Source organism: Neovison vison, chromosome 4 (assembly GCF_020171115.1).
Source record: "Neovison vison isolate M4711 chromosome 4, ASM_NN_V1, whole genome shotgun sequence".
In the NCBI taxonomy this organism is placed as follows: domain Eukaryota; kingdom Metazoa; phylum Chordata; class Mammalia; order Carnivora; family Mustelidae; genus Neogale; species Neogale vison.
The window spans coordinates 228,326,370-228,351,600 of NC_058094.1; the positions used below are offsets into that span (position 1 = coordinate 228,326,370).

The window sequence follows — 25,231 nt, forward strand, 5'->3', positions numbered from 1 at the left end:
ACTCCAGCCCAGGCCTTTACTGTTCAGTTCCAGAACTCCACACTGTGAGAGCTTCTGGAAGCTTCTAGAAGGGCAGGAGCCATGGCTCCCTCCACTCTGGGCCCTGCCCGGGGCTGGAAGCTCGGGCACATGGCACTGCTGGGCCTCTGAGAACGGTGTGGTTTTCTGCCCCCATGACTTCCTGAGTGGAACCTGCCTGCCTGCATCTCGCAAGCCTGGGCCTTGAGGTTCTGCAACCCTCCCTGCTCCATGGAGAGGAGAGCGCGGGGGTCCTCGGGCGGACAGACCAAGCACAGGATTCTGTGCTCCTCGCTGCCTGTCTCCCCGCCCAGGATGGGTCTCCTCTGCGTCCAAGGGTTGCCGTGGCCCCAGAGGCTAATGAGTCTGGCCCCCGAGAGCCAGTCCTCGGGGTCCCAGGGCCTCCCGTGTGGGCCAGCCAGCAGGGAAGGGGGAGGTGTTGGATCAATTCGGTCGCTAAAGCTTTCCCGGGGGTAGAAGAAAAGCTCAGGTTATTGCTTTGTCTTCTCTCCTGAAGATCCAGTATTTCATTGTTCCCCGCTCATCCCTGCCAGGCCTCCCGGGGCCGGGTCCAGCAAACTCACAGAATTAATATGGAAAGTCACCTGGAAAATCTAAGCCATCTGTTTGAGTTAATTGAAAATCTCATTTAGTCAATTTGGTGATGCTGTTTCCGCAGGCTTGATTAGCTCCAAGGACAATGAAGAATTAGCCTCAGTCAGGGCTGGAAGTTCGGGGCTGGTTTCGGGTTTTCTGCGCTGATTTCATAGGGGAAGGGTGACGGTTCCTCACGGGCCGTGTAGGCCTGTCTCGTGGGACAGTCACGCTTTCTCGTGCGCTCTCTGTTGCACAGCCCCGAGATCCTCCGCAAAGGGAGCCCAGGTAGATCAGGAACCACACGATAAACGGGAGCGCGTGTTTATGGACCGTGACTCTGCCGGCTGCGCACGGCGGGGAGCAAAGTGCGGGCGTCTGATATGGGGACGGGGGCTGTGGGGGCGCAGACCGAACAGGCCGTTGCCAGCAGCTGAGTCACCGCGGGCGTGTGCGGGCCGGCCAGGAGCGTGCGGTGGGCACGCTCGTCTGCAGGAAGACGGCGTCCGTCTCGGGCCCCATAACAGGACATTCGGGGCCTGATGATTCTTTGCTGGGGGTGGGGACACTGCAGGGTTCCCAGCGGCCCTGGTCCCGCCCATTGGTTGCCAGGAGCACCCCCCCCCGAGTGGTGACAGTCCCTAGTCTTGACCAGATGTCCCTACCTGCAGAACCAGTGGTTCAGAGCGAAGGTCCTGCGTTCAAATCCTGGGGCCAGTCCTGGGGCCTTGGGGGATGACTCACCAGCCCTGCTTCGGGGTCCTTGTCGGCAGGATGGAGAGAAACGTTACTAATGGGACCGGCTGTGACAGTCAGGTGACCTGGCGCAGTCAGCCCGTCTCGGGGCTGTCCGTGGTCCCTGCAGGCAGGCGGGCAGCCCTCGGCTTCGGAGCCGAGGCTCACCTGTCCTCGCGGTGGCCCGCGTGTCCAGCCAGCCCTCAGCGTCTCCAGGTCACCAAGCTCCAGGCAAAGAAAATGAACACGTGTCGAGGATTTGCTCGAATGCATCAGCCCGCCGGGAGCGCGGGGAGGTGTTGCCGCCGGAGCAGGGGCATCGGTGAAGCCCGTGCGTGTGAGCAGCTTAGCAGAGACAGGTCGGGGTCCGCTGCGTGGTGGGTCCTGCAGGGCCCTCGACGGGCACCGCTGGGGACAGCCGATCCACCGCCAACACCCGTGGACGAGCCTGTGCCGGCGGGGTCCCCGGTGAATCCAGCGCCACGGCCGGGGTCACGCTGGAAGAATGGCCACTGAGCTCGTCGCCTCCTTACGGGTCTCCCACAAACCTGAGAATCTCTGAATGGCCTCGCGGACTGGACAGGGTCCAAACAGACGTGCCGATCTCCTTCCACACCCTGTGGCCTCGGGTCAGAGAGCCTCTGTCCTCCTCTGTGCTCGGGCCTCTGACTTCCCCGTGTGCCCCGTGCAGGATCTCTTCCCTGATGTGGCCCCTTCCCTCCCATCTCCTAGTGACCCCCCTCCCCCCATCCCCGCCCGCCACCCCCAGAAAGCTGTGAATGACATCGGATCACTGGTTCCCTCTCCTGGCCTGCGGGGCGCTGTCTGTTCCTACATTCTTTTGTTCCCTTAAAATCATGAGCTGCTGAGGTCTGCTTTGCCGGGATTTAACCCATCCCGGGCAGATTCTGCGAGAAATGTGCTCTGGCAAGTAGTGGCCGGGCGGGGTGGTGGCGGAAAATGACTCGTCTCATGTGTCACCTTTCTTTCCTTTCTGGGGGACCCCACCCTATCTGCCCACCCCAGAGCCACCCCACCTCTCCGCAGCCCTCCTGAGGGATGCTGGGCTCCTTTTCGGGGGGCTTGCCCTGAGATCCGTCCGCACGGAGACCCTGCTGCATGGCTGAGGGGCAGCACCCACACCTTGGGATCTGGTCAAAGGTGCTCCTTCCTGAGCGCCCCTGCAAGTCACAGCCCTGCGCCCTCCTTTCCTGGCCTCGGTTTCCTTCCTTGCACTCAGCCCAGCAGGAAATTCTGTATACTTTGTTCACCGTGTCCTTTCCCTGCCCGCCAGTTGGATGGAAAGTCCGGGCGTGGGGCTTGGAACTCCGGACAAGCTCGGGAAACCTTCGTGGAATGGGCCAGTGAACCAGACACATAGCCAATAAAGTCTTACCTCGGCAGGATTCTCAAAGACTGGGATTTCTTTGGTTGGTACATTTCTCAGAACCACTGGCGGCCTCCTTCCTTCTCAAATCCGGGATGCTCTAGACAAGGCAGAACTTCCTCTCTGCCCATCTTGGGTTTCCAGAGCAGACTCTTGAATGAAAGGGTAGACTAACAAAAGAAAATCAAATAGTTGAGTCATGCGTATGGAGAACATCCTATGGTGAAGATCTGAAAAGTAACTCAAAGAAGCCATTCAGAGCCCCTGCTCTATGGCACCTTCTAGTGGGAACGAGGAATGTGCAGAGAATTACCCTGACAAGGGGAGCAGTTTTGCAAGGCTGGCAACTCCCAGGGGAAGGCTTGTTTGCAGATTCCCCTGGTGCATCTCTGGGCTAAGAGTCTGTCTCCAGTAAATGGAGAATTTATTTCTGCCTTTAGACAGAAAAGAAGGGAGCTTTTTTCTGGCTTTGCTGCTGCTTAATTGCCTTCAGCTCAAAATAATTTTTATGTCAAAAAGACCTATCTTGGGGCAATATATTCTGGTTTCTTGCAACTAATCATGGAAAGGTGAAGATTGGACACCTACCGCGTGGAGGTTTTGGGGAGGAAGGAGACCTGCGTCAGGCCCCCAAAGATCGCAGGGCAGGGGGAGAGACACAACAAGGAAATATATCATATTTTAAAAATTAAGTACCACAAAATAGCGATCAATTCTTCGAAAACTTTTGCTGAAGGATGGAGCAGTCCCTTCCGGGGAGGAGGGTCAGTAGGTGGGCGGTTTGGAGGCACAGTCCGGATCTGGGATGTTCTAGGATCCAGGGTTAATGAGGAGTGGGGAAGCACAGGGCTGGGGTCCCAGCACCATCCGCTGTGTGTTATGAATTAATTTGTACAAATGTGGCCCCAGACCCATTTCCATTCTTCCCTCCTTCCAAACTGGGCTTCCAGATTTGCTGGCAGGTTTTCGCACTTGGTGCTCCCTCTGCCCATCTCCCTAGGCACAAGGTCGTGGGCTTACATGCTGACAGGACGGTGGCCAAGGTGGGTGGCCCCTAAAGGCTTCCCCCAGCTCTGTCGTTGCTCCGACCACCCCCATCCCCGAACGCAGACAGCGAGGAGTGCAGAGGCTAAGGAAGGTGTCTAAACCCACACCGACTGTGAAAAGGGGCGCTGGGCTTCACACTGGGCAGGCCAGACGGCCCCACCTCCCTGGACAGCCTCCAGAGAGCTGCGGAGAATTCCGGAAGGCCAGTGGCCACTTTCAGCCGGTTAGGAGCCGTCGGGAGGAAGAAACCAAAGCCTTCATCTGTCAGCTGTCCCGTGTGTTGCTGGCGTGCTAACCAGCCTCTCCGAGGGTCCTCAGACACCGCGAGGATTGGGTCTGGGCCTCTGGATCTTTCCACTTGGCAAGTACTCACTGGCCACAGCTTTGTGCCACGGATTGTGTGGGCCCTTGGATGGCCTCTCCCATGTGGTTGCCCACGGTGCAAAAAGACAGCGCGTGGTCCGTGGCCGAAGTAAAGCGTGGTGGGAGCCACAGTGACGGGTGCCAGGACGCCCGCCTCACGGAGCGGCCCTTGGACGCAGGACAACCTGACCCAAACAGGAGGCTTCTGTGGACGGTAACGGGGAATAGCAACCCCACAGAGACGGGGCGAGGGGAAGCGGCGAGCCAAGAGGAGAGTGAGCCTCTCCAGGAGCGAGAACGCAGCCTGTCCCGGGGCTGGAAAAGCCTCCGTGGGGTCAGACGCGCGGCCTGTCCTGAGGTTTGTTCAAGGTCCCCAGAAACCCAGCCACACTGATGACACCAGCACACCCGTGTCCTGCTGGTTTCCTCCGGCCTCTCCAGCGCCGCTGAGCTGGGAGCTGAACTAAGACGTAGCAGATACCGGCAGAGTCATTGTGAAGATGTGTGGCACCGCGCCGATTACGTGTTTTTATTCCCCAAACATCCCGTCCGCACGCAGGAGAGCGGCCGGCCTGGCACCCTTCCTGACCGCACACCTGGGGAGGAGCGGGTCTGGGTCCCTGCCCCCCCCCACTTCTTCCCTTCCCTGGCCTGTAAACGGCCCCCAGGCCTCTCGCTCCCACTTGTATCTTCTTCTCCTTCTACTCGTCCCTTCGCATCTCCAAGAGCAGGACCGTGAGCTGCGTAAGCCACGACGGCCACCGTGGGTGCGAGGCCGCTCTCCCTCCGTTCCTTCTCTCGCCCACCGTCCCTACTCCTTCCTCCCCACCACGTGGGCACCTGTTCCTTTTTTTTTTGGCAGTTTTTGGTTTCTTATTTACTGAAATCATCGGTCCAAATGCATTCTTTTCTTTAAATTGTTTTTCTTCGTTATTGTTTTAAACTTCATTCCAGCCGGGCTGCCGTCCGGCGCCGGCTCCCGGGTACAACACAGAGACTCATCAGGCCTGCGCAGGGCCCGGGGCTCCGGGCTCCGGGCTCAGCTTCGTAAGCGCGTCTCGCCGCCTTCGCCTGCCCCCCGCCCCCCCACCTCCCCTCGGCGACTGTCGGTGTGTTCTGTCCAGTGGAAGGTCTGGGTCTTTTTTTTGTCTCCTCTTTTCTTTGTTCATTTGTTTTGTTTCTTAAACTCCTCACACAAGTGGGATCTTATTGACATTTGTCTTTCTTGGACTCACTTTGCTCAGCATGGTACCCTCTAGCTCCGTCTGTGTTGTTGTAAAGGACAAGATTTCATTCTTTCCGTGCTTGAGTGATATTCCCCTGTATTTATACACACACACCACACCTTCCTTCTCCGCTCATCCGCCGATGGACACTTGGGCTGTTCTGTGTCTTGGCTGCTGTAAACACAGGGATGCTTGGTTCTTGTATTTTCTGGGTAAACGCCCAGGAGTGCAATGGCAGGGTCATGGGGTAGCTCTATTTTTAATTTTCTGAGGAACCTCCATGCTGTTTTCCAGAGTGGCTGCACCAGCTCGTATTCCACCAATGGTGTAGGAGCGTTCGCCTTTCTCCACATCTTCTCCAACACTTGTTTCCTGTGTTTTAATTGGAGCCATTCTGACTGGTGTGAGGGGGCATCTCACTGTGGTTTTGATTTGCATTTCCCTGATGCCGAGTGATGTGGAGCATTTTTTCATGCATCTGTTGGCCATGTGGATGTCTTCTTTGGAGAAATGTCTGTTTACGTCTCCTGCTCATTTTTAAACTGTATTATTTGGGTTTTTTGGAGGATGAGTTTTATTAGTGCTTTATACATTTGGGATACCAGCCCTTTACCGGAGCGGTCATTTGCAAATATCTCCTCCCGTTCCCTAGGTTGACTTATAGTTTTGTTGATTATTTCCTTTGCTGTGCAAAATCTTTTTATTTTGATGATTTTATTTTAATAGTTGATTTTTGCTTTTGTTTCCCTTGCCGCAGGAGATAGATCTAGAAAGATGTTGCCAGGGTTGATATTAGAGAAGTTACTACACACGCACCTAGTTCAATCTACTTGACCCCCTCTCTCCCCATTAATATTGGTAAGGTCTGTGTTGTCGCCTGTATGTGTGCACACTCATTCTGTGTAAGTGGCATTGTGATGTACGTAGGTACAGGTGTATAAACTGGGGTGTGTGTGTGTGTGTGTGTGTGTGTGTAGACCTGTTTCCTTTTTCACTCAGCTGTATGTAAAGACCTCGCACACACATTGCTCTATGCCTTCGAACTGTGCCCACGGTCTAGATTTCTGCAGCTCCCGGGAGCGCACGTCCTCACGCCCTCCTCCCGCCAGCTGCCGCTGCCTTGTCCACCATCCATGATCAGGAAATGCGGTCTTCTTTCTGCTCCTTCTGTACAAAATAGGGACTCGCTGGGAGACTGGGACAGTGAGTGGATCCAGTCCAAGTCTTCACGAAGAAATAAGGGGAGGATAGAGGTCATCAGAGCGATGGAAGCATCACCCAAAAATGGGGTCCTGATGACTAATGGCCTCAGCCTCAGCCCCATCAGCAACTGCACTGCCAGCACCTTATCTCAACCAGCATCACCTACACCGTCACCGCCGTCACCACCCCCGTCACCGCCGTCACCAGCCCCGTCACCAGCCCCATCAACCACCCCCTTCATCTCCCCCATCAACAACGACCACCACTGCCATCACCACCATCACAGTCCCCATCACCATCACCAACCATCACCACCATCACTGTCCCAACCATCGTCACCACCGTGGCCACCACCACTGCCACCACAGCCCCATCACTGCCGTCACCAGCCCCGTCACCAGCAGCCCCATCGTTACCATCGCCGGCGCTACCACCGTCACGGTCACCGTCACACCCTCCTGCCGCCGTCACTTGCCTTTGGGTCTCCTATTCAGTGAATCCCTTCATGTTCAAAGCAGGCAACTGTCGAGCAAGGACTCCACAAGCCCTAAGATCTCCCCCTCTCCCTTCCTCCCCCTCATCCTGACCGTTGGCCCAGCGCTACGGCCGACCCCTAGATGGAAGGGGAAGATAACACGGTCCATCACGCCAGTGAAAGGGAAACTATGGAAATACACATCGAACAGTAATTGGTCTTGAGTCACATCATTTTTACCTTCTGCCAAATGCGGTCTCGGGCGGTTGTGTTCATACAGTTACAAGGCGGCTCCGAGGGCAAGCAGGTGCCCCTGTCCCAGGCGACACTGTTTCAGCGACACTGAACATTGGTTCAATGTGCTCGGCAGAGCCTATCCAAGAACGTCATTTTTTAAAAATTTCTCTCTCAAATATTTTTTCGCTCTGGCTTTATTCAGGGGATGAACGTTGCTGAGAAGACGCCAGAGCCGATTGCAGGCTTCATTTCAGTAGATAAACAGACCTTTTGTCCCCTGGTCCTTTATTGCCACACGACTGTCAGAACCTTTGCCAGAATTTGGAGCACGTTAATCGCTGTGAGAGAGACAAGGCCTTGTTCATGTTATGTGGCAAGCAAATGGACTGATGAAAAATTCATACACTGCTTACCAGGAAGAGTCCGAGTATTTTGATTCAAAGGCACCTTTGGCTGGAGATTCATGGGAACATTGTAATGTTTTCTCAGCAAACGTGTGCCTTCAACACTCACTCCGCACATGTCGTCCTCACAGCAGGGCCGTCCTTTCCCGGCCCTGAAACGAGGGGTGCCTGTCTCCCCACACACGGGATTGGGAGCGTCCCTCCTCCCACGAGGGTTTGGCTCTCTGTGTCACCAGCCCCTGGAACCGTGTCTACACAGCGGCCAGCCCTCCCTGAATGTTCTCTGGGAGAACACATGCTATTCATTGGCAGACAAAGTACTTTAGAATAAAGAGGAAATTGGTAACATTTCTTCCAGGCATCTTTTGCTTCCTACTAATATTTTGGTATCGCGTTCCTTTTAAAATACAATTTTTACAATTCTTAAAATACGATCATCTATTTTCTGGGATTATCAGAATATTTTAGCATCTCCCTTCATCTCAACATTGGGTGAATCCTTGCGTCTTCCGAAGCCCTGCCCCTCCTCACTTCCGTAAATCATTCTGCTTTAGTCCTGTTTTTGCTTTAGTCCTGTTTTCTCCCCTCCTTTTACTGCAGCCAGCCTCTTTGCCTGCTGTTACGTTTATTCCTCCAGAGAACACCTAGTAAGGGCAGAGATGGATGTGGTGACCCATGGCTAAGTGGCCCTTGGAGCCGTTGTCACCAGCGTGTCGCGGGGCTCACTGAGATCGTGGTTCCTAAAGTAGAGCACCGCTAGGACCATCCGGGCCTCGTTTAGTCATGCGCTGCTCAGTGCCACGCACGGAGCGTTGGGTTCAGTGGGTCTGGAGTGGGCCTAAGAATCTGCATTTCCAACTTTCCCGGCGCTGCTGGTCGGGGGACGACACTTGCATGATCAGGCACAGGGACAGAGACCAGCTCTGCCACTGTCTTTGTCCCCTGGGGCGGAGGCCTTGGCTGACCCTGTGTCGTCGTTACTGTCTGCTGGCGGCCCTGCGGGGGAGAGGCCGACCTCCCTGAGCATGGTGGCTGCAGGGGGCGTGTTCTGCAACCCCGACCGGGGGCACACGGGACCGTGGACCTGGGCTTCCCCATATCTGTCCGCTCGTCCTTCCCGGCGGCGGTGCGATGGGCACATTGGGCGCAGCAATGACGTCTGCCCGTGAGAGGCTTCACCTGCTCCACCTGCTCCCACGCAAACAGGCCCCACGGAGAGCCATGGTCACGGGGGCTCAGGGCTCTCGGTAGCCGCATCGGTTACAATTCGTCCACCTGTTAATGCCATCCTGGCTGCTCCCATCATTCCTCTTCTTGCCATCCCTGCTGGGGGCACCGACGGCCCCTACGGTGTGGCCAACTCTGACTATGGTGACTTCATTGATGTTGAGTTTCCTTCCCACTCTAAGTCCCTCTAGGTTCTCCTCGGTCACTGCCTCCCCATGGCCCCTCGAGAGACAGGGTGCGTCAAGCTGTAAGAATTACATCGATTTCTCCTCTAGGTACCCAAGCCAGGGTCCTGCATCAGGACTAGAAAGGGGCATGGCCTTGCTCGTTACCCCAAGGGGTTCCCAGCCTGGTTAACGGTCAAGGGGAATTGTCACTGCCTGATGATTTGAGGGACGGTGGTGCAGATCGCCGGTGCTGGGGACGTTTCGAGGAAGGAGGGGTGTCTGTGACCTCACGGAGAATGCTGCGGGGTCCGGAGAGCCTCGTCCCGCCCGTTTTCAGCATCTGTAGCTGGGACCAGAGAGGCCCATCCGTCCGATCTCATCACTTGGATGTGTAGTTAGACCTTCACTGACGAGGCTAGGTCATTAATTCACGGAGTGTCTGCTGCTGATTTGGCCTCTCCTGTCTGCTTTTCCTGTCGTGTCAACTCATTTCTTCAGGAGCCCAAAAGGAAAATCTCAATCTTGCAAACTCAGTGTGGCCGGAAGCCCCTCTCCCTGAGTTCCTGCGTGTGCTGGTCCACAGACTGCACCTTGTCCACGTCACCAACCTGTTTCTCGACAACTCCACGCGTTGGGTTTTTGTTTTTCTTTTTTTTATGTGTCATGTCAGTCACATACCGTACATCATTAATTTCTGATGCAGGGTTCCATGATTCACTGTGTGTGACACCCAGGGCTCCGTGCGATCCGTGCCCCCCTTAATACCCACCACCGGGCTCACCCATCCCTCACCCCAACCCCTCTGAAACCCTCAGTTTGCTTCTCAGAGTCCACGGTTTCATGGTTCGTCTCCCCCACGACCTCCACCCGCCTTGATTTTTCCCTTCCATGTCCCCATGTCCTCTGTGTTATTCCTTGTGCTCCACAGGTCAGTGAAACCCTATGATAACTGACTTTCTCTGCTTGACGTATTTCACTCAGCAGAATCTCCTCCAGTCCCGTCCATGTTGATGCAAAAGTAAAAAACTAGTAAGTTTGTATTAAGCTCTCACATCCCGGGACAGAACAGTCCCTGTTCCTTCTTTTTGCCTCTGTGGCAACTTCGTCTGCCTTCTGGGAGAGCTCCCCACATCTACCTCAGGATCTCTGAGTCCAATTTCTTTCACCTTCGGATCTGGTTTCCCTGGAACCTTTTATTCCTCCTCTTCGTCTGATCCTGTATTCTTAAGGTTATGTTCTGCTTTTCTTTTTTTTTCTTCAAAGAAAGAGTCTCTTCGTCAGAGAGAGAGAGAGCGAGCACACTCTCACGAGCAGAGGGGGAAGCAGGCCCCCGCTGCTCAAGGAGCCCGATGTGGGGCTCGATCCCAGGACCCTGGGATCGTGACCTAAGCCAAAGGCAGACGCTTCACCGACTGAGCCACCCGGGCGTCCCACTCTGTTCTGCCATTATGCTGTTGGCATAATTGCCCGTTTCCTCCATCCAGGCTGTGTGACAACCTCTGCCGTTCTCAGCTCAGAAAGGAGACAGCCGGAGCCGCCCACGCTGGACACCTGGCGACAGACGGCACAGGAGGGTTATTTTTGACTCTGAACTTTGGGGGCTGCTTGAACCTTCTCCGATGGAATCGGAAGACTGAGTCTCACCCGTATCCATCTGGCGTGCCTCCGCTGGGCAGAGTCGAATGTTTTCTTCTGCCTTCTTTATAATTTTTTGTGGGTTTTTCTTGACATTCTAAGTCAATAGACATCTATGAAAAATCGTGATCTTCTGTAACATGGACGTAGCAAAGGTTTGACTTCCCAGATTTCTGGGTGGTGCAAGGTCAGGGTTCCTGAGGAGGGACGAGACCCCAGGAAGAGAATCCTGTTCTCTCACTTGCCTCGCAGAGTGGGCAGAGGGTGGGCAGTCCGCCAGGTGGCTTCATGCGCTTCTATCTGTGCTGTGGTTGCTGGAGGTTTTCAACACTCTGTTTTAGGGGTATCATCATTTTATGTCTTTTATGTGTGTGGTTTAGAGGCACATCCACACTAAGCTGGTAAAGGCTACCTCAGATTGGCCAACCAGATGCTACTGAGTGCCGGAGACCCTCGTGTGTCCATGTGGTCCAGACTGAAAGGGGACCATGGAACAGATCGTCCCCCTCAGCCACCATCAGCAGCCCGACCGACATGACCTCGGTCCGTGCCACCAGCCCTGTAGCCCGTCTGCGCCGTTTCCCGCATGTAACCATCAAGCTAACAGCTTTGAAATTGGAGAAAATGGGAAATGTGTAAGGAACCTGGAGAACTTTTCTTATCTACGTGTGGATTTCTTCTTAAGGAAACTTTTGGAAATGGGTAAAGGTCGTATTTTCCTTTCCACAAACACAGGGTGGGACTCCAGACCTCCCACCGCGAACGAGCGTCCTTCTTTCTGAGCGTTCCTCCTTCGTGAGGCTCTGGAGTTGGTGGCTCCTTTTCAATCACCCATCCCCGACGGTGCTTTATCTTTGCTTTGACTTGATTTTTTAAATAGCCAGAACGTACTCGGCACGCAGCCCAGTCACCGATGGAATTCATGGGCTGGGGGAACGTTTGTTCGAGACGAGGTGTTGCTGTACAAGGGATGAGGTCGGTGTGACGTCCTGAAGGAGACTCAGGGGAGGCTTTCCAGGGCCTCCACGATGGCAGCATGATTGACGATCCCCACCCGACGGGGAGGCCGTGCACCTACGTGTGCGGAGATATATTAGGTCATCTTTATGGAGTCCTTCATAACTTTTATTGTTTCTAGACTTTTAAAAAGAATTTTTCACTATACTTCCTCGCTGTAAAATCTCTGAGGGTGCCACCAGTTTGTTTGAAATTCATATTACGCAGATGAGGGACTGCGGATTCAAGTTCCGTGTCAAGGTGCGGAAGCAAAGCCCGCAGGCACCCCGGGGGGCGCTGCACCGGCCCTTCACCGGGGCCCCTGCCAGCGTCCACACCAATACGCCAGGTGGGTCCAGGTTTCACTGTCCTGTCGTGCAGTTATTTCCTCCTTTCTACAACATGCCTCAGGTCACAAGTTAGGGGAGTAAAGGAGAGAAAGACTTATATTGGGTCAATATGAAGATTGTGCAGAACAGCACCGTAAGACCTGGAATGACACATAGAGCAGATGAGTGTTGCCAAGGACGGGGTCCTCCCTAACCAGTGTGGGGCCGTGGGAGAAAAACTAATCATTCCAGGAGATCTGACTTTCTCCTCCTCGATTTCATCCAGATGAAGTATGTTTGCTCGTCACTGTGACTTCCCATGCCACACCCCCAATATGATCTTCCGGGTACAACAGGCCCACGGCGCAGGATGACAGGGGTTCCCTCGCATCCGTCCCCGTGGCCCCGCCAGCTAGCGGCCTCTAGTATCTACCGAGCAGGGATCCAAGGGTCGTTTGTGCTGCAATTTAAAAATATGAAGTATTACTCAAGAAGCGGGGGCCGGGCACAAACCCGAGTTACTCTGAAGAGCCGAGATAAAGAAATGTTTCCGTGCCCGCAGATACTCAGGGAGCCCATCGAACCTCACATTAGAAATGGGCTCCAGCCTTCGGACAGGACAGCGTCCGCGAGGACCTGCTGAAAGGCCGTGCTCCTTGTCAGAGCAGGAGCCTGACGCTGTTGGGTAAGAAGGCAGGTCCTGTAGACACACGGACCCAGGTCCCCGAGGCCTGGCGCTTGCTGTGCAGATGGCAGGAGCGGATCCAGCCCTCTTTCAAAAATCACAGCAGTTGAGAAAGTTGAAAATCCTGGATTATGGCCGAGTGACATCATCACCAGCCACATCCCCAGCAGATGGGCCAAGATTGCGAACCAGCGCGGGGAGGGGCGGCCTGAGCCAGCTCTTGACTTCGGTCATTCAGAGTTTTGATGAGCAGGTGGATTTGAAAACAGGGACACAACAATTTAACCCAAGCTTAGTGGAAAGCACCTGGTGATTTAGGCCTTTCTGTTGAAAATAATCACTGGGCACACTCACGGGTCTGTCCGGCCTGCAGGGCATTGTCTAGTGAACGTGCTGCCGTGGTTGGTGATAAAGGATCTTGTAAGACCACAGAGTCATCATTCTGAACAGTAGATCTCATTAGAGATAGATGGGGCAGGTGACGGAACAGGGTTAGCAGGCCTCGGGAACATTCTTGAAGCTCTCCTCAGGATAGTCTTTCTGTACACTTGTTTCTTGGTATTTTCTTCTTCCTCTTAAACATTTTTTTTTCCCCTAAAAATCTTGTGTTCAAAGGGCTCTGGGTGGTTGATTTAATTACCAGAAGTCCCAGGACCCTCCCCATCCCTGCGAGGTACAGGGTAGCCTAGAGCACTGTGATATTTCCAGGTTCGGGGGAAAGCGGGCATGTGACACGTAGGGTATCTGCTGGTGCCCGGAGCCATGCACTGATTTCCCTAATTAGCCGGCGAATGCCGTCCCCTGGGCGTTGTGCCTTCACGGGAGAGGCAAAGGGAGCACGGCGCCTTCCCCTGCTCGCCCCTGTCTGTCCACGGTCTCTCGCAACGCGTGAGGGCCTCTCTCTCCAGCCTCTCCCGGTCTTGCTGTGCGGCCCCTTGTGTGACCTCCAGGGAGGTGTGAGTTTGCCCCGGGTTGGGGCAGGAAAACCAACCAGTAGGTCAGCCGGGCGCAGCCTGACTTATAAAACCCATGGTGCAGCAGGAGACACGGTCGCCCTCTGGGGGGAGGGGCAGCTGGGTGGACAGAACCACACTCCCGTGGGGCTCCTTGCCACCGGTGACCCGGCTTCCCAGCAAAGTTCACCATCAGCGCCCGGGGTCTGGAAGTCCCATTTCAGACCCCCGGTGCCGCGTGCACCCCCCACGCGTGTGCTGCTGGCCCCAGCGTCCCGGGCTGGGAGGCACCGGGCTGCCGGCGGCCGTGGCCAAGACCGCTAACGCGGCGTGCCTGTGTGCCCGCAGGGAGTACTACATCACCATGGTGAAGTGGGCCACCAGCACCAAGGTCGCCGTCAACTGGCTGAGCCGTGCACAGAACGTGTCCATCCTCACCCTCTGCGACGCCACCACTGGGGTCTGCACAAAGGTACGGGGGGTGGGGGGACCAATGGTGGGAACCCTGGAGGTTGCAATGGGGTGGGGGTTGGGCAAGTCACTGGGCACCAACCCTGGTGGGGACCTACCCGCTGGCCTCTGTTTTGCTGCCACCTTGTGGATGAATCGTGCACTGCTGCAAACCTCTGGGCTCCCCGCTCCACGACCCTGGAGTCCCGTCCTGGGACTAGGGCACACTCCGCGGTCTGTGGATGTGTTATTCCCCTTTACCTGTGCCCGTGCCTGTCTCCCCATGAGCATCCCCTCATTTTCCAGTGGACATCAGAGAGGGCAAGGGGTAGCCTGATGCCCCGGGACCCAGGCGGGGCCAGCACTACAGCCTGGCTTCCCCCTGGGGTGGGCTCTGTCCTGCACCCGCCCAGAGCAGGTGCCCCCCTGCGTGGGTCAGCACCCAGGTGGGCCAGCATCTGCCTCTAAGGGCACGGGTGAGGCCAGCAGTGACCCTCGGGGCCTCGGCCTGACTGAATGTGAACTCAGAGAAGGCAAACAAATGTAGGGAAGACAAAGTGGAAAATACGTACAGAAGCAGAGAGAAAGCGTGGAAATCCGAACAGAGGCCTGGCGGCTGGACAGCTCAAAGGAACGGCCCCTCCATTGCCCCGGCCTGCAGCGGGCGTGCCCTCCGCCCCATGGGCTCAGATCCCTGCACTCCAGGGCGAGCCCTAGAGGCTGACCTCCTAGTATTAGGTTTTTTAAAAAATCCATTAAACTCCATTAATCAACCCAGGCATGTCCTTCAGAAGCTCCTTTTAGGACCATACATTTCCATTTCCCAACTGGGGAGGAAAACACCTGCAGAGCCGCTTTGCTTTGCTGTGTTTGGGGGGCGGGGAGCACAGCTCTTTCCACAGCAAGCACAGTGTCAGGGTGAGCTCAGCGATCTGATGGCCCCCAGTAGGTCAGGGATGTGCCTCATTTCTTGATGCGATGGAGATCAGACTCCAGGTTGTACCGATGGGGTCACGGAAGGGAAGGAGGGAAGGAACAGACGCGCGGCCAGGGGCTGGGAATTGCTGGTTCTCTACCCTTCGTCTCATCTGTGCCCCGACCTGTGCGTGTCAGCAATACATCCCCTTCCTGCCGCTGGTCCACGGACAGGACCCCCACCCCCACGCCCAGCAGCTGGAGGTCAGAGCAGCAGGGGGAGCAGGCCTCCCATTGCCAGCCGTCACGCTGGTGTTTTGTTTTGTTTTTGTCTCCCATTGTGCATCTGTCCTCACACCCCAGAGATTTACTTTTCAGTCCCTATGCTGTCCTGGGCGGCCGGGACTGTCATTCAGAGCTGTGAACTGGGTGTGTGAGAAGTGTCCACACACGTGCACATGCGCACCCTGCACCAATGCGGCACCCGAGACCCGGGGCCGCAGTGGTAGGAGAGCACCATCTTCCAGGGGGCTCCTGCCCACCATGAGTACGTGGTCCTCGTTGCTGGGGCGAGTGATGTTTTCCTTGTTCGGGGACACCGGTGTGGGGCTGGGACGCTGCCTCCGGGACGGGCCGAGGCCCTGTCTGTGTTTGCACAACCACCATCGAGGGGACTCGAACTGTTTGCAACCAGCTGGCCACAGGCACAAAACATGCAAAAACAAGACGTCGTTTCTCTGATGCTCCTTGTTCCATTTCAGAAACACGAGGATGAAAGCGAAGCCTGGCTCCACAGGCAGGTAAGTGCCCCCGTCGAAGCTCCCACGGTGTCTGCACCAGCCACCGATCCGCCACCACCGTGCTGGCTTCCCAGGTTTTCACCACCGAACGGCTCCTCCCATTCAAGCCCCCACGGAGCTGTGGAGCTTCGAGCCCCGGTGGGAGGCGTGGGCTGCTCGGCCCATCTCACCCCTGCTCCCCATGGCCTTGAGCGTGACCGGAGAACCCCAGGGCCACGGGAGATGGCCTTGAGCTCTCTGGGTGAGATCTCAGGGCTCAGTCAGAGGGACGGCCTTTTGGAGGCCGTGCGGAGGCCGGAGGAGCGGCCGCAGTCTGCTCTGCTCAGCCAGAGGAAAGGAGACATTTCTCCGCTTTTCTCTCCGCGTGCTCTCAGGGGTCCTGGGTGAGGCGGACTGCGCAGTGGTGTGGCCTGAGCCTTCCTGGGGACCTGGCCGAGAGCCCCCCCGGGTTTCCCATCCTGACGCGGGTCAGAAACGCCCGTTAGACAAGCTCTGGGGGCCTGGGATTCCAGGAGGTTGGAGAGGCCAGCGGGGTCAGCCTCTGCCCCAACAAAAACGGTCAAACTGCCACAAAATAGCGAAGCCCTCAGCACCGGTGTTTTCTGTCACTTTGTCTCACCCGCAACCCGTCAAAGAACAGGAGAGAGTGTTTTAGACGCTTCCTTGCTTCCTGTCCAGCCTCCTGGCGGGAGCACGGCCTGAGCACCGGTGGCAGAAGTCACACCGGGCTGGAGGGTCAGGGATTGTGGCGGAGCGGGCGCCGGCGTCCTTCCTCCCGGACCTGATGAGCCGGGGTTGGGGACCCGCTGCCGGCACCTCCGCTGTGTGGAGGGGACGGTCTGCCCCCACCTCCCGTCACTAATTCCGGGGGGCAGCCTCGCCGGGGGACCCGACTGCTTTTCAGGACTCCTCCTTGCCAGGCTTCCCCAGAAGAGGACGAGCCCGAGAGGCCACTTTTGTTTCCTGCGCGGGCGTCAGGCTGCCAAGCCCAAGCCGAGACGATGCGGAGGGGGAGCGAGGGCTCCAGGGCCCTGCCGCAGGAGCCGGAGCGAGGCCGGCGCCGTGCTGGGAAGTTCCTGAAGGCCGCGGCCCCGCAACGCGAGCACGGATCTCACGCGTGCGTGCCGGTGGTCCGCTTGCATCAGACAAACGTCAGGGAGCGGACGGGAAGAATCAGGAGAGAACGGTTACCTGTCCGGTCGTCTGGTCGAGCCATACTGACGTCAGGTCCTTTTCCTGAGCCCCCCGCTAGCAAGTGCGAGAAGGTTCTTCCTTGTCAGGGCTCCGCGACGCCCGTTGTCTGGAGAGACCACATTTGGTTAAGCCGTCGGGGAGCATTCGGGCCGTCTCTCCCGTTTGGCCGTCTTGAGCAAAGAATGTTCTGCGGAGGGACAGGAGCCGGACAAAAGGACCCCCACTGTGTGACTCCGTGAACGTGAGACGTTGGAATAAATGAGTTCACGGAGCTGTTGCTGGCACCGGCGTGGGGGCAGGGGACAGGGAGGAGCAGCTTCAAGGGCCTGGGCTTGCCTCCGGGGTGATGGGAATGTTCTGGAACCAGAGAGGGGCTGCTTGCCCGACATCCCGAGCGTACTAGTTGCCACTTAACTAGGTACTTTTATTAACGTGTTTTGTTTTATTTTATGTGAATTTGACCCCAGTACCTTTCTTCAAACGAATCTGCGGGACCTGCCGCTCTCGCAGACCCACCGGGCAGAGAAGACGAGAGGCCCACACGAGTCCCGCGCCCGCGTGCGGCCCGCGGAAGTCATCCTGCGACATGTTCAGGAAATGTGTTCCAGGGTTCGCGGTCAGCAGGGCTGGAGCAGGGAGAAGGCAGTGTGACCTGAGAGGACAGCGCTGGGACCCCCAACCTCCTGGAGTCGGAGTGAGGGGAGCCCCTGGCGGAGGCCCAGCGATGTGTTACCCTCTGGGAGTGGGAGCTGCTGGTTACACGGCCGCTTCCCTGACCTCCCACCATCCTGGCTGGTCCTTGGGGTCCACGGTCTGCAGGGCTGAGCGGCTCGGCGGGCCTCTCCCCCCGCTGCAGAGACACCGTCCGTGCTGGGAGGTCTCTGTATTTATCAGCAGCACGTCTTGTCGCCTACCTGCGAACACGATCCACGCTCCAGACAGACAGCCCAGATGGGACTTAGGAAACCAGACCTTCCCCAGCAAAATCAAGTCAGCACTAAAAAAGTAGCATAAGAAATTACAACTTTTAAAATGTGGCCTTGAAAGCATTCACCGAGCAAACCGCTAATGTATTTAAAACAGCCGTTAGAGACTACATGATGCTGTTTTGAGTGGAAGCGAACACGTCCCATAAAGGAATCGCTTCCTCTAAGCTGGTGCTTCCCTGGGTCTGGTCCGGGGAGCATGGGGAGGCCCCGATTTCTACGGTACCACTCCCCCGGCATCAGTAACACAAAGCTCCTCCGGGGGCAGCCGGAAAACCCGGTTTCAACAGCGTCTCGTGACATGCCTTTCAAAGAGATGATTCCTAGAGGATTTGATGGACCCTGCCTTTCACAAAATCATCACAGCAGTTCGAATCCTTCAGGATTGAGTGAGGTCCTGGAGTGTAAGTTAGGAACACCTTCCCGGCTGACGTCCGTGCGCTCACTGCCGCAGGCACAGACTCGACACCAGCTCAAGCAGGACACAGTGTCCCTGGAAAGAGCCAGAATCTGGGACATCCCATCGACCTCTGGAAACCCAGTCTGCTCGGATCAACGGTCTTCTGATCCTTGGCTGCCAGGGAAACGGGGGTGGGCTGGAGCAGACCCGAGCCCCCACTCCCTCTTTTCCTCCCCTGTGCTTTCTGGGGCCAAAACATGGCCCCTGTCGGGCTCCCCATGAGCCAACCAAGAGGAGGCGAGTGTGTTTATGTCCCACAGTTGCAGGTCCACCCAGTTCTCTGTCTCCTAGGAATATTCCAGAAGAACAGGCAGCCTCCTCCCCAACACACATACACACACACACACACACACACTCACTCCCTCACCACCAGCCATGACTTGGCAACGCTGTCCTGATGCAGATCCACGGGGATTTGGGGTAGAGCCCCAGAACCCATCCTCTGGTTGAAGAGTTGGTCCTATGGGCCAACGTCCAACCGTCTTCCAGCTTTTACCAGAATTTTGGTTTTGTGATTTCAGGATCCAGGCTGGGAAATTGGGCAAGGTGAGTGTATCTGAACCGCTCTCTGGGAAGAACTGGCAGACACGATATGGAGAACTCACGAGGAGTCCCCTTCTGCACTGATGTGTTGGGAGGGGCATGGAAAGACGCAGGCTCCCTGTTGCCCAGAGAGACTAGAATGCTTCCCCCAAAGCCCAGGAGAGCCAGAAGCAGGGTTAACGTCGGGATCCCCTCCTCAAAACCCCCTGGGCTTTCTCGCCGAGAACACAGGTACAGCCCGAGAAATGGGGTCTCAGAGAGGCTCGGGCAGAGCGCGCACGCTCCTTCCCCAGTGTAACGTCGACATCAACAGGACGAGGGCCTTCTCGGCGTAATAGCGAAGCATCTGGCCAGTCCTAATTACTACCTTTATTCAGAGAATTTTCCTCTGCCAAAAGGGCAAACGTTTCCCCCAGAAAACTGAGGCAATATTGCAGGATCCGTCCGCCGCTGGCAAATAGAAGCACGTTTAAAAAGCCGGAGTTGCCGCTCACTTTCCCGTTCCCTCTGCTTAAATACCACGCTGCCTGCTCTAAATAGGAAAACAAATATTTGCAGATTGAAGGTTTCGTTTTATTGCAAATATTCATGAAGATTAAATGTCACATTACTCACGTGTTCATTTATTTCTCTGGGGCATCGCATCTGCGCACACGCGTCCCCTCACCACGGGAAGCCCGCGCGGCGCCCGCTGGGGCGTCTTTCCCGTGTGCTCAGCCCGCGGTAGCGTGAAGCTCTTCGCGTCCGAAAACACGCCTCGTAGCCGACTCGCTGCCGTTCACGGGTGGACAGTCCCAGGCCGGAGCCCTGGAGAGGCCCGGCAGCCGCTGGACCAAAATGCCTTTTCCCCATCGAGGCGGCGGCCAGACCCCGGGGCTGCCCGGTGTCATCGGAGGGCCGCGCAGAGATGGGGCCAGCACGCCGCCGGCCTCGGCTTCGAACGCAGCCCGCACCTCCGTCCCCCAGGAGGGCAGCGGATCCCGGCGCACGTGGGTCCCGTCCAGCCCGCGCCTCGAGTCACAGGTCCCTGGGAGAACGGTTCCCTGCCCCCGCGTCTCAGAAGGTGTGAAACGCGTCCTCGTTTGCTGTTTCTCGCCCTCGTCCTTGTCTCCCGGCTGGGCCCTTCAGTGCGAGATGGGTTTTATGAAATAAAAGAACAAAAGTCAGGACCGGATGTGTAGAATTCGTGTTAGGAAAATCAGACGTGGGAGTGTTCAGACCCACGTTCTCCATGGTGGGTGATACATGCCGGCCCCCCCTGCCCCTGCCGTGCCCCGCGCTGGGCTAACGCTGAGCCTCCCGCGCCGCCGGCCGGCCCTGTCCCGTGAACCAGTGCGCACACAAGCCCACCCCGGGGCTGTTCTCTCGCGATGGGCCGTCCTCCTGTCTGTCTCTGCTGATTCCTGAGTCTCCCTCCTGGAAGAGAGAAGGTCTGACTCCCGATTCCCCAGGAGAGGAGAGGCCCCACCCAGCACTGGTCCTTCCCACTGGACCTCTCGTTAGAAATTACAGAGAAAAGGGATCTCAAAATGTTTGTTGCTGTGGTAAACCTCCTCAAAATGAAGCCTTTTTATGGACCGCGTCCTTTGCTTTCGTCCCCAGAACGAGGAGCCGGTGTTCTCCAAGGACGGCCGAAAGTTCTTCTTCGTGCGAGCCATCCCACAGGGGGGACAAGGAAAGTTCTATCACATCACCGTGTCATCATCTCAGGTAATCCTGACAGGTCCCAGAACTTCGCCGCGCGGTGGCAGCCCCTCGTGGTGGCTGCTCTGTGCCCCGTCACCAGCAAGGTCCCTGGAGCAAGCCCCAGGGTCGGGACGTGGAAGGCTCCGGAGTGGGGCCGAATGGGGCTCATGAAGTCCAGGGGTCCTGCTCGGGGCAGCGACTCACGTTGACCCTTCCTGTTATGGCTTAGACCCCTTCTGAGGGGTCACAGCAGACAGTGGGACCCAAGCACCCAGGTCTATGACCTTGAATGACGATCTAGTGTCTTCCTCCCCGTCTGCTGGGCTGTCCCCTTACCCTCTGTCCCAGGCCCGCGGGTCTAGTGCCTTCAGGGCACAGCCTTCCAGGAACGCCACACGCAGTCACCACTCACCTGTGGGGCCGCCCCCTGCCACCCTGCTGCCGTCTGGGGGCTCGGGGCTCCTGTGCAGTGCGTCGTGGAGCAGGAAACCTCAGAGACTGGCGGGTCTAGAACCAGCAGCGGAGGGGGGTGCCCACGGGGGGTGCCCACCTGCAGCACCGAGGTCCTGGGGAACGCTGCCCTTCGGAAGGTGGTGCGGAGAGGGCATGGCGCTTCCGGCACCACGACCCTCATCTCCCGAGCGTGGATCCCATATCTGAAGCAGCTTCAGTCCCGTGGTGCAGGCGAGGCGAATAGCGCTGGGCTTGAAACCGTCGCCGGAAGCCTCCATAGACAGTACGCAGAAGGCCCATGTCACAGGCAGAGCCGAGAGACGGTTTCAGAAGAACAGGGCGAGGACGCCCCATGTGTGGGGCCGCCTGGAGCAGGCGCGGGGAGCAGCTGTGACCGTGGGGGGCCCAGTTTCCGTCCGCGGAAGCCAAGCGGACTCTCTGGCCCCCTTCCCGGGTCGCGCACCGTGGCCTGCTCCCTACAGCCCCGCGTCCTGTCTGCTCAGTTGGGGTCACGCTAGCCAAGTGTCTGTCTCTCAGTCGGCCTCGGCTCTGAATTCATGTGCGTCATCGGCATTTCCTAAGTGCCCAATAAACATTCCTGCAGCAACGGGAGGGTCCCCTACCATCTAGGGGGCACCCCCCCGGATCCCCTCCGGCCCCACAGCCATCCAGACCTCCTGCCCCCCTACAGGCTCTCCCTGCCCCCGAGACCCCCACGGGCCCCACCTGACTTAACCAGCGTCTGATTCCTGCCGCCTCCCCCAGCACCCGCCAACCAGCAGGCCGCGCCTGGGCCTCACACCGGCCCCCCCACACCCCATTCCAGACCCCGGCGTTTTTGCTGAGAGGGTCGTGTGTCCCTCCCTTACGGTTTCTTGTTGTAATTATTCTACTCTGGGAGGGAGCGGGAGTGCAACGCTCCGCACAATGGTTTCAAATCAGCCTCATAAACAGCAACGGCAGGCAGAGGACAGCGGAGGAGCACCCTCCCTCCCCGCTCCCTCCCTCCCTCCCACCTCCCCGCCCATCCCCCTCAGTTTCTCCCCCTCCTTCCTTCCCTGACTCCCTTGCCTCTCTGTTTCCTTGCCAGCCCCCCCACTCCCTTCCCCCTCTCCTTCTCTTTCCTCCCTCCCGTCTATAGCCATGACCCGGGTAATGAGAGCCACACACTGCACCGAGCGGCTTCAGCAGGCTGGGCAACATTCCTGTCTCTCGTGGGACACGGGTGCCGCGGGGGGAGGCATGGCCATCGGGGTCACAGGCGACACTCTCCACGGACACAGACTCTACCGGTCCCTGTGTTGCTGACGTGCAGAGGAGGGGAGAGGGCTGGGGCCCGGGGGTGGTCAGCTGAGGCTTCGTGGACAGGCTCGATCAGGGGAGAGGGGGCAGAAGGCACCTCCTCGCGGTGCAGGGTTAGGAATGAAGCGTGGGTCGGGCTGGCCAGCTCCCCCACATCCTGTCCGGTACTCCAGCCCAACAGTAGCAATGACAACATACAGTCCATCACCTCCGGAGACTGGGACGTGACCAAGATCCTGTCCTACGACGAGAAGCGGAATAAGATGTGAGTATGGCCGGCCTCCAGCCCCGGGCCCTTCCATTCAGTGACACGGGACTCCCTAGGTCCATTGTCTCAAGGGCCCCACTTCCAATATGGCAAGACCCTGAGCTGAGGAAGCCGAGGGGCCAGACCTGTCGTCTGCGAGTTCTAGGCAGTGCACAGAGTGCCCCGTGAGCACCCTCGTCCTGCACCCGCGGCTCCACGGGCTCTGCTTACAGCCTCCTGCCCCGTCCAAAAACAAGTCAGCTGAGACAAAGTGAGGTCAGGTCACTGAGCCCAGCGATTCCATTATTTCTGTGGTGACGGGGGGCTGGGGCTCCGTTCCGATGGCAGAGGCCGGGCCGGGTGCTGCTGGCAGCTGCTCTCCGATCCTGGGACCAGCGTCCAGGCCCCCGCCTGAGCTCCCAGGGCAGGTGAGCAGCACACCTCCACGTCCCTGCCCCAGGCTTTACGAGGTTACCTGGCTGGGGCCTGGCCCTCCAGGAGCCTCACAGTCTTGCAGAGAAATTTCTGCATCTGAGTGCAGGGACCCGCTGACCCCAGCACAGCCCGGCCCACCCCCCGGCTCTCCCCAGCTGCACGCCGCAGGGCTGGGCCTGAGCGGGACAGTAGGTCCTGTCCCCACGCACCCCCAGAAGTCCCAGGGAAGCGCGTGCCGCCGGCGCCTGGCGGCTGGAAGGCTGGCCCACCCCCAGGGCACCCTCTTCACCTGCTGGTCTTTGCAGCTACTTCCTGAGCACGGAGGACCTGCCCCGGAGGAGGCAGCTCTACAGGTACGTGGGCACTGCCCTGGGGGTTCCTGGTTTGGCCGGTGTGCCCTGCGCTGCAGGGGAGAGGGGAGGGGAGGTGCCGGGCAAACCCACCCCAGGGCGTCCCTGCAGCGTCCTGAGAGCACAAGCAGGAACTAGGGAGACCACGGCGGGAGCGTTTGTTTTCTTTTTCTGCTTTTGCCCAACAAGCTCCCCCGACTCGCTTCCTCGTGTTGAAAACTGAGGGTCTCTCCTTCTCACCATCGTTCGAGTCGGATCTGGAGGGTTCGGTCTCACTGGGCTTGATCGGAGGCAGGTCTGGTGGGGTGTGTGCTGGAGGCCGGCTCTGCCGTCTCGGCATCCCACGTCCCACCTGTGGTGACCGGCAGCTCCGTAACCTCAGAGAAGGGGAGGGTGGGGGTGACGTCTGAATCCGGAAAGGAGGTCGTCCTAGGGCGGGTCCCTCTTCAGTGTCGACCCAGTGACTGCTCTGGCCGGAGCAGGTGGTGGACTCTGAGACAGGATCGCCAGAGGCGGAAATGGGGCAACTTTTACCTCCTCGGTGTTTCTCCGACTAGGACGTGACAGCTGGTGGCCCTCATAAACCAGCTGCTCTGTGCGCACCTGAGGGCCCGCGAGGGTGACTCGGTCTGGATGGAGCCGACACCTGGCTCCTCTCCCCGTGGCGGGGACCCTGGAGAAGCCCATCAGGGACCAGTGTGTCCCCTCCCGCCCACCAGGGCATATGCTGACGTGAAAGGCAGGCTCGGCCAAGTCCTTTTGGAAGGAAGAAAACTCTGGCAAAGCCGTGGGGTCCCAGGCTTCTCTGTGCAGCCGGGCATGTCTGTCCAGATAACATAGCTCAGTTTGTCCCCCCGGGGACAGCAGGTGATCAAGGTGCACCGCGTGCCTTTCCCTCTACCTTACACATAGGCCGGAAGGTCGTCTTCTGTCCAGCATGAGGGATCGTCCTGCTGTAGACAGGTTTCCGGTGGGGCCCGGGGTCAGAGTGGACCCCTCCCCTGCAGAATGCTCGCAGGAACTTCCCCTCAGGCGTGTGCCAGGCTCCGCCTGTATCTTCAGGTTGGAAACACATTTCAGGCCTTCCTGACGTGACATTGTGCTCGACGAGCCTGGTCACGGGGTCCCGCTGCCCCGGCCCCACCGAGTGAGGAGCACCAGCTCTCGGGGCCGCCCTGCAGGAAAACCCGCCGGGGCGCAGCCTAAGTTCAGTCCAGCCCGTGTCTCCGGGCCCTGATGCGCCCTACGCCAGCGCCGGGCGCTCGGCTATGGTCCCGAAGTGCGGAAAGCCAACTCCTCTTCTCCGGAGGGCGGGTACACAGTACCGCAGGAGCCCTGCACCCCCACGCCGGGGTCGCACAGGCCTATAAAGGTGCAGGTGACCGAGCGCGCCCCCGGGGAGCGGAAATGCTGTGAGCTCCTCGGAGTTGGGGGCCGCCCCCAGGAAGGGGGACGCAGATCTGAGTGTTGGGGCGATCTCAGGAGATGAACACCAGGGGCCCAGCGCTCAGGTGCGGCACCAGGGACTCTGGGCCGCCGGGGGGTCTGCACCTTGTCCGCGGGGCTCACGGCCCACGGTCTCTGCCCCTCCAGTGCCAGCACGGTGGGCACCTTCAACAGGCAGTGCCTGTCCTGCGACCTGGTGGAGAACTGCACGTACTTCAGCGCGTCCTTCAGCCACAACGCCGACTTCTTCCTGCTCAAGTGCGAAGGTGAGCGGGGCCGCCGG

The 25,231-nt window shown here is 58.0% G+C and overlaps 1 protein-coding gene across 4 annotated transcripts in view; it reads left to right on the plus strand.

Moving 5' to 3' along the window:
* The window catches only part of DPP6 (dipeptidyl peptidase like 6), a 791,001-nt gene that overhangs the window by 705,049 nt on the left and 60,721 nt on the right, over window positions 1-25,231 (plus strand). For all 4 annotated transcript variants that reach the window (XM_044246903.1, XM_044246901.1, XM_044246902.1 and 1 more), the window contains exons 11-16: window positions 14,030-14,153; window positions 15,808-15,846; window positions 20,632-20,739; window positions 22,644-22,735; window positions 23,458-23,505; window positions 25,096-25,214. In XM_044246903.1, the coding sequence (XP_044102838.1) occupies window positions 14,030-14,153; window positions 15,808-15,846; window positions 20,632-20,739; window positions 22,644-22,735; window positions 23,458-23,505; window positions 25,096-25,214 (530 nt within the window). The remainder of the gene's footprint in view (window positions 1-14,029; window positions 14,154-15,807; window positions 15,847-20,631; window positions 20,740-22,643; window positions 22,736-23,457; window positions 23,506-25,095; window positions 25,215-25,231) is intronic.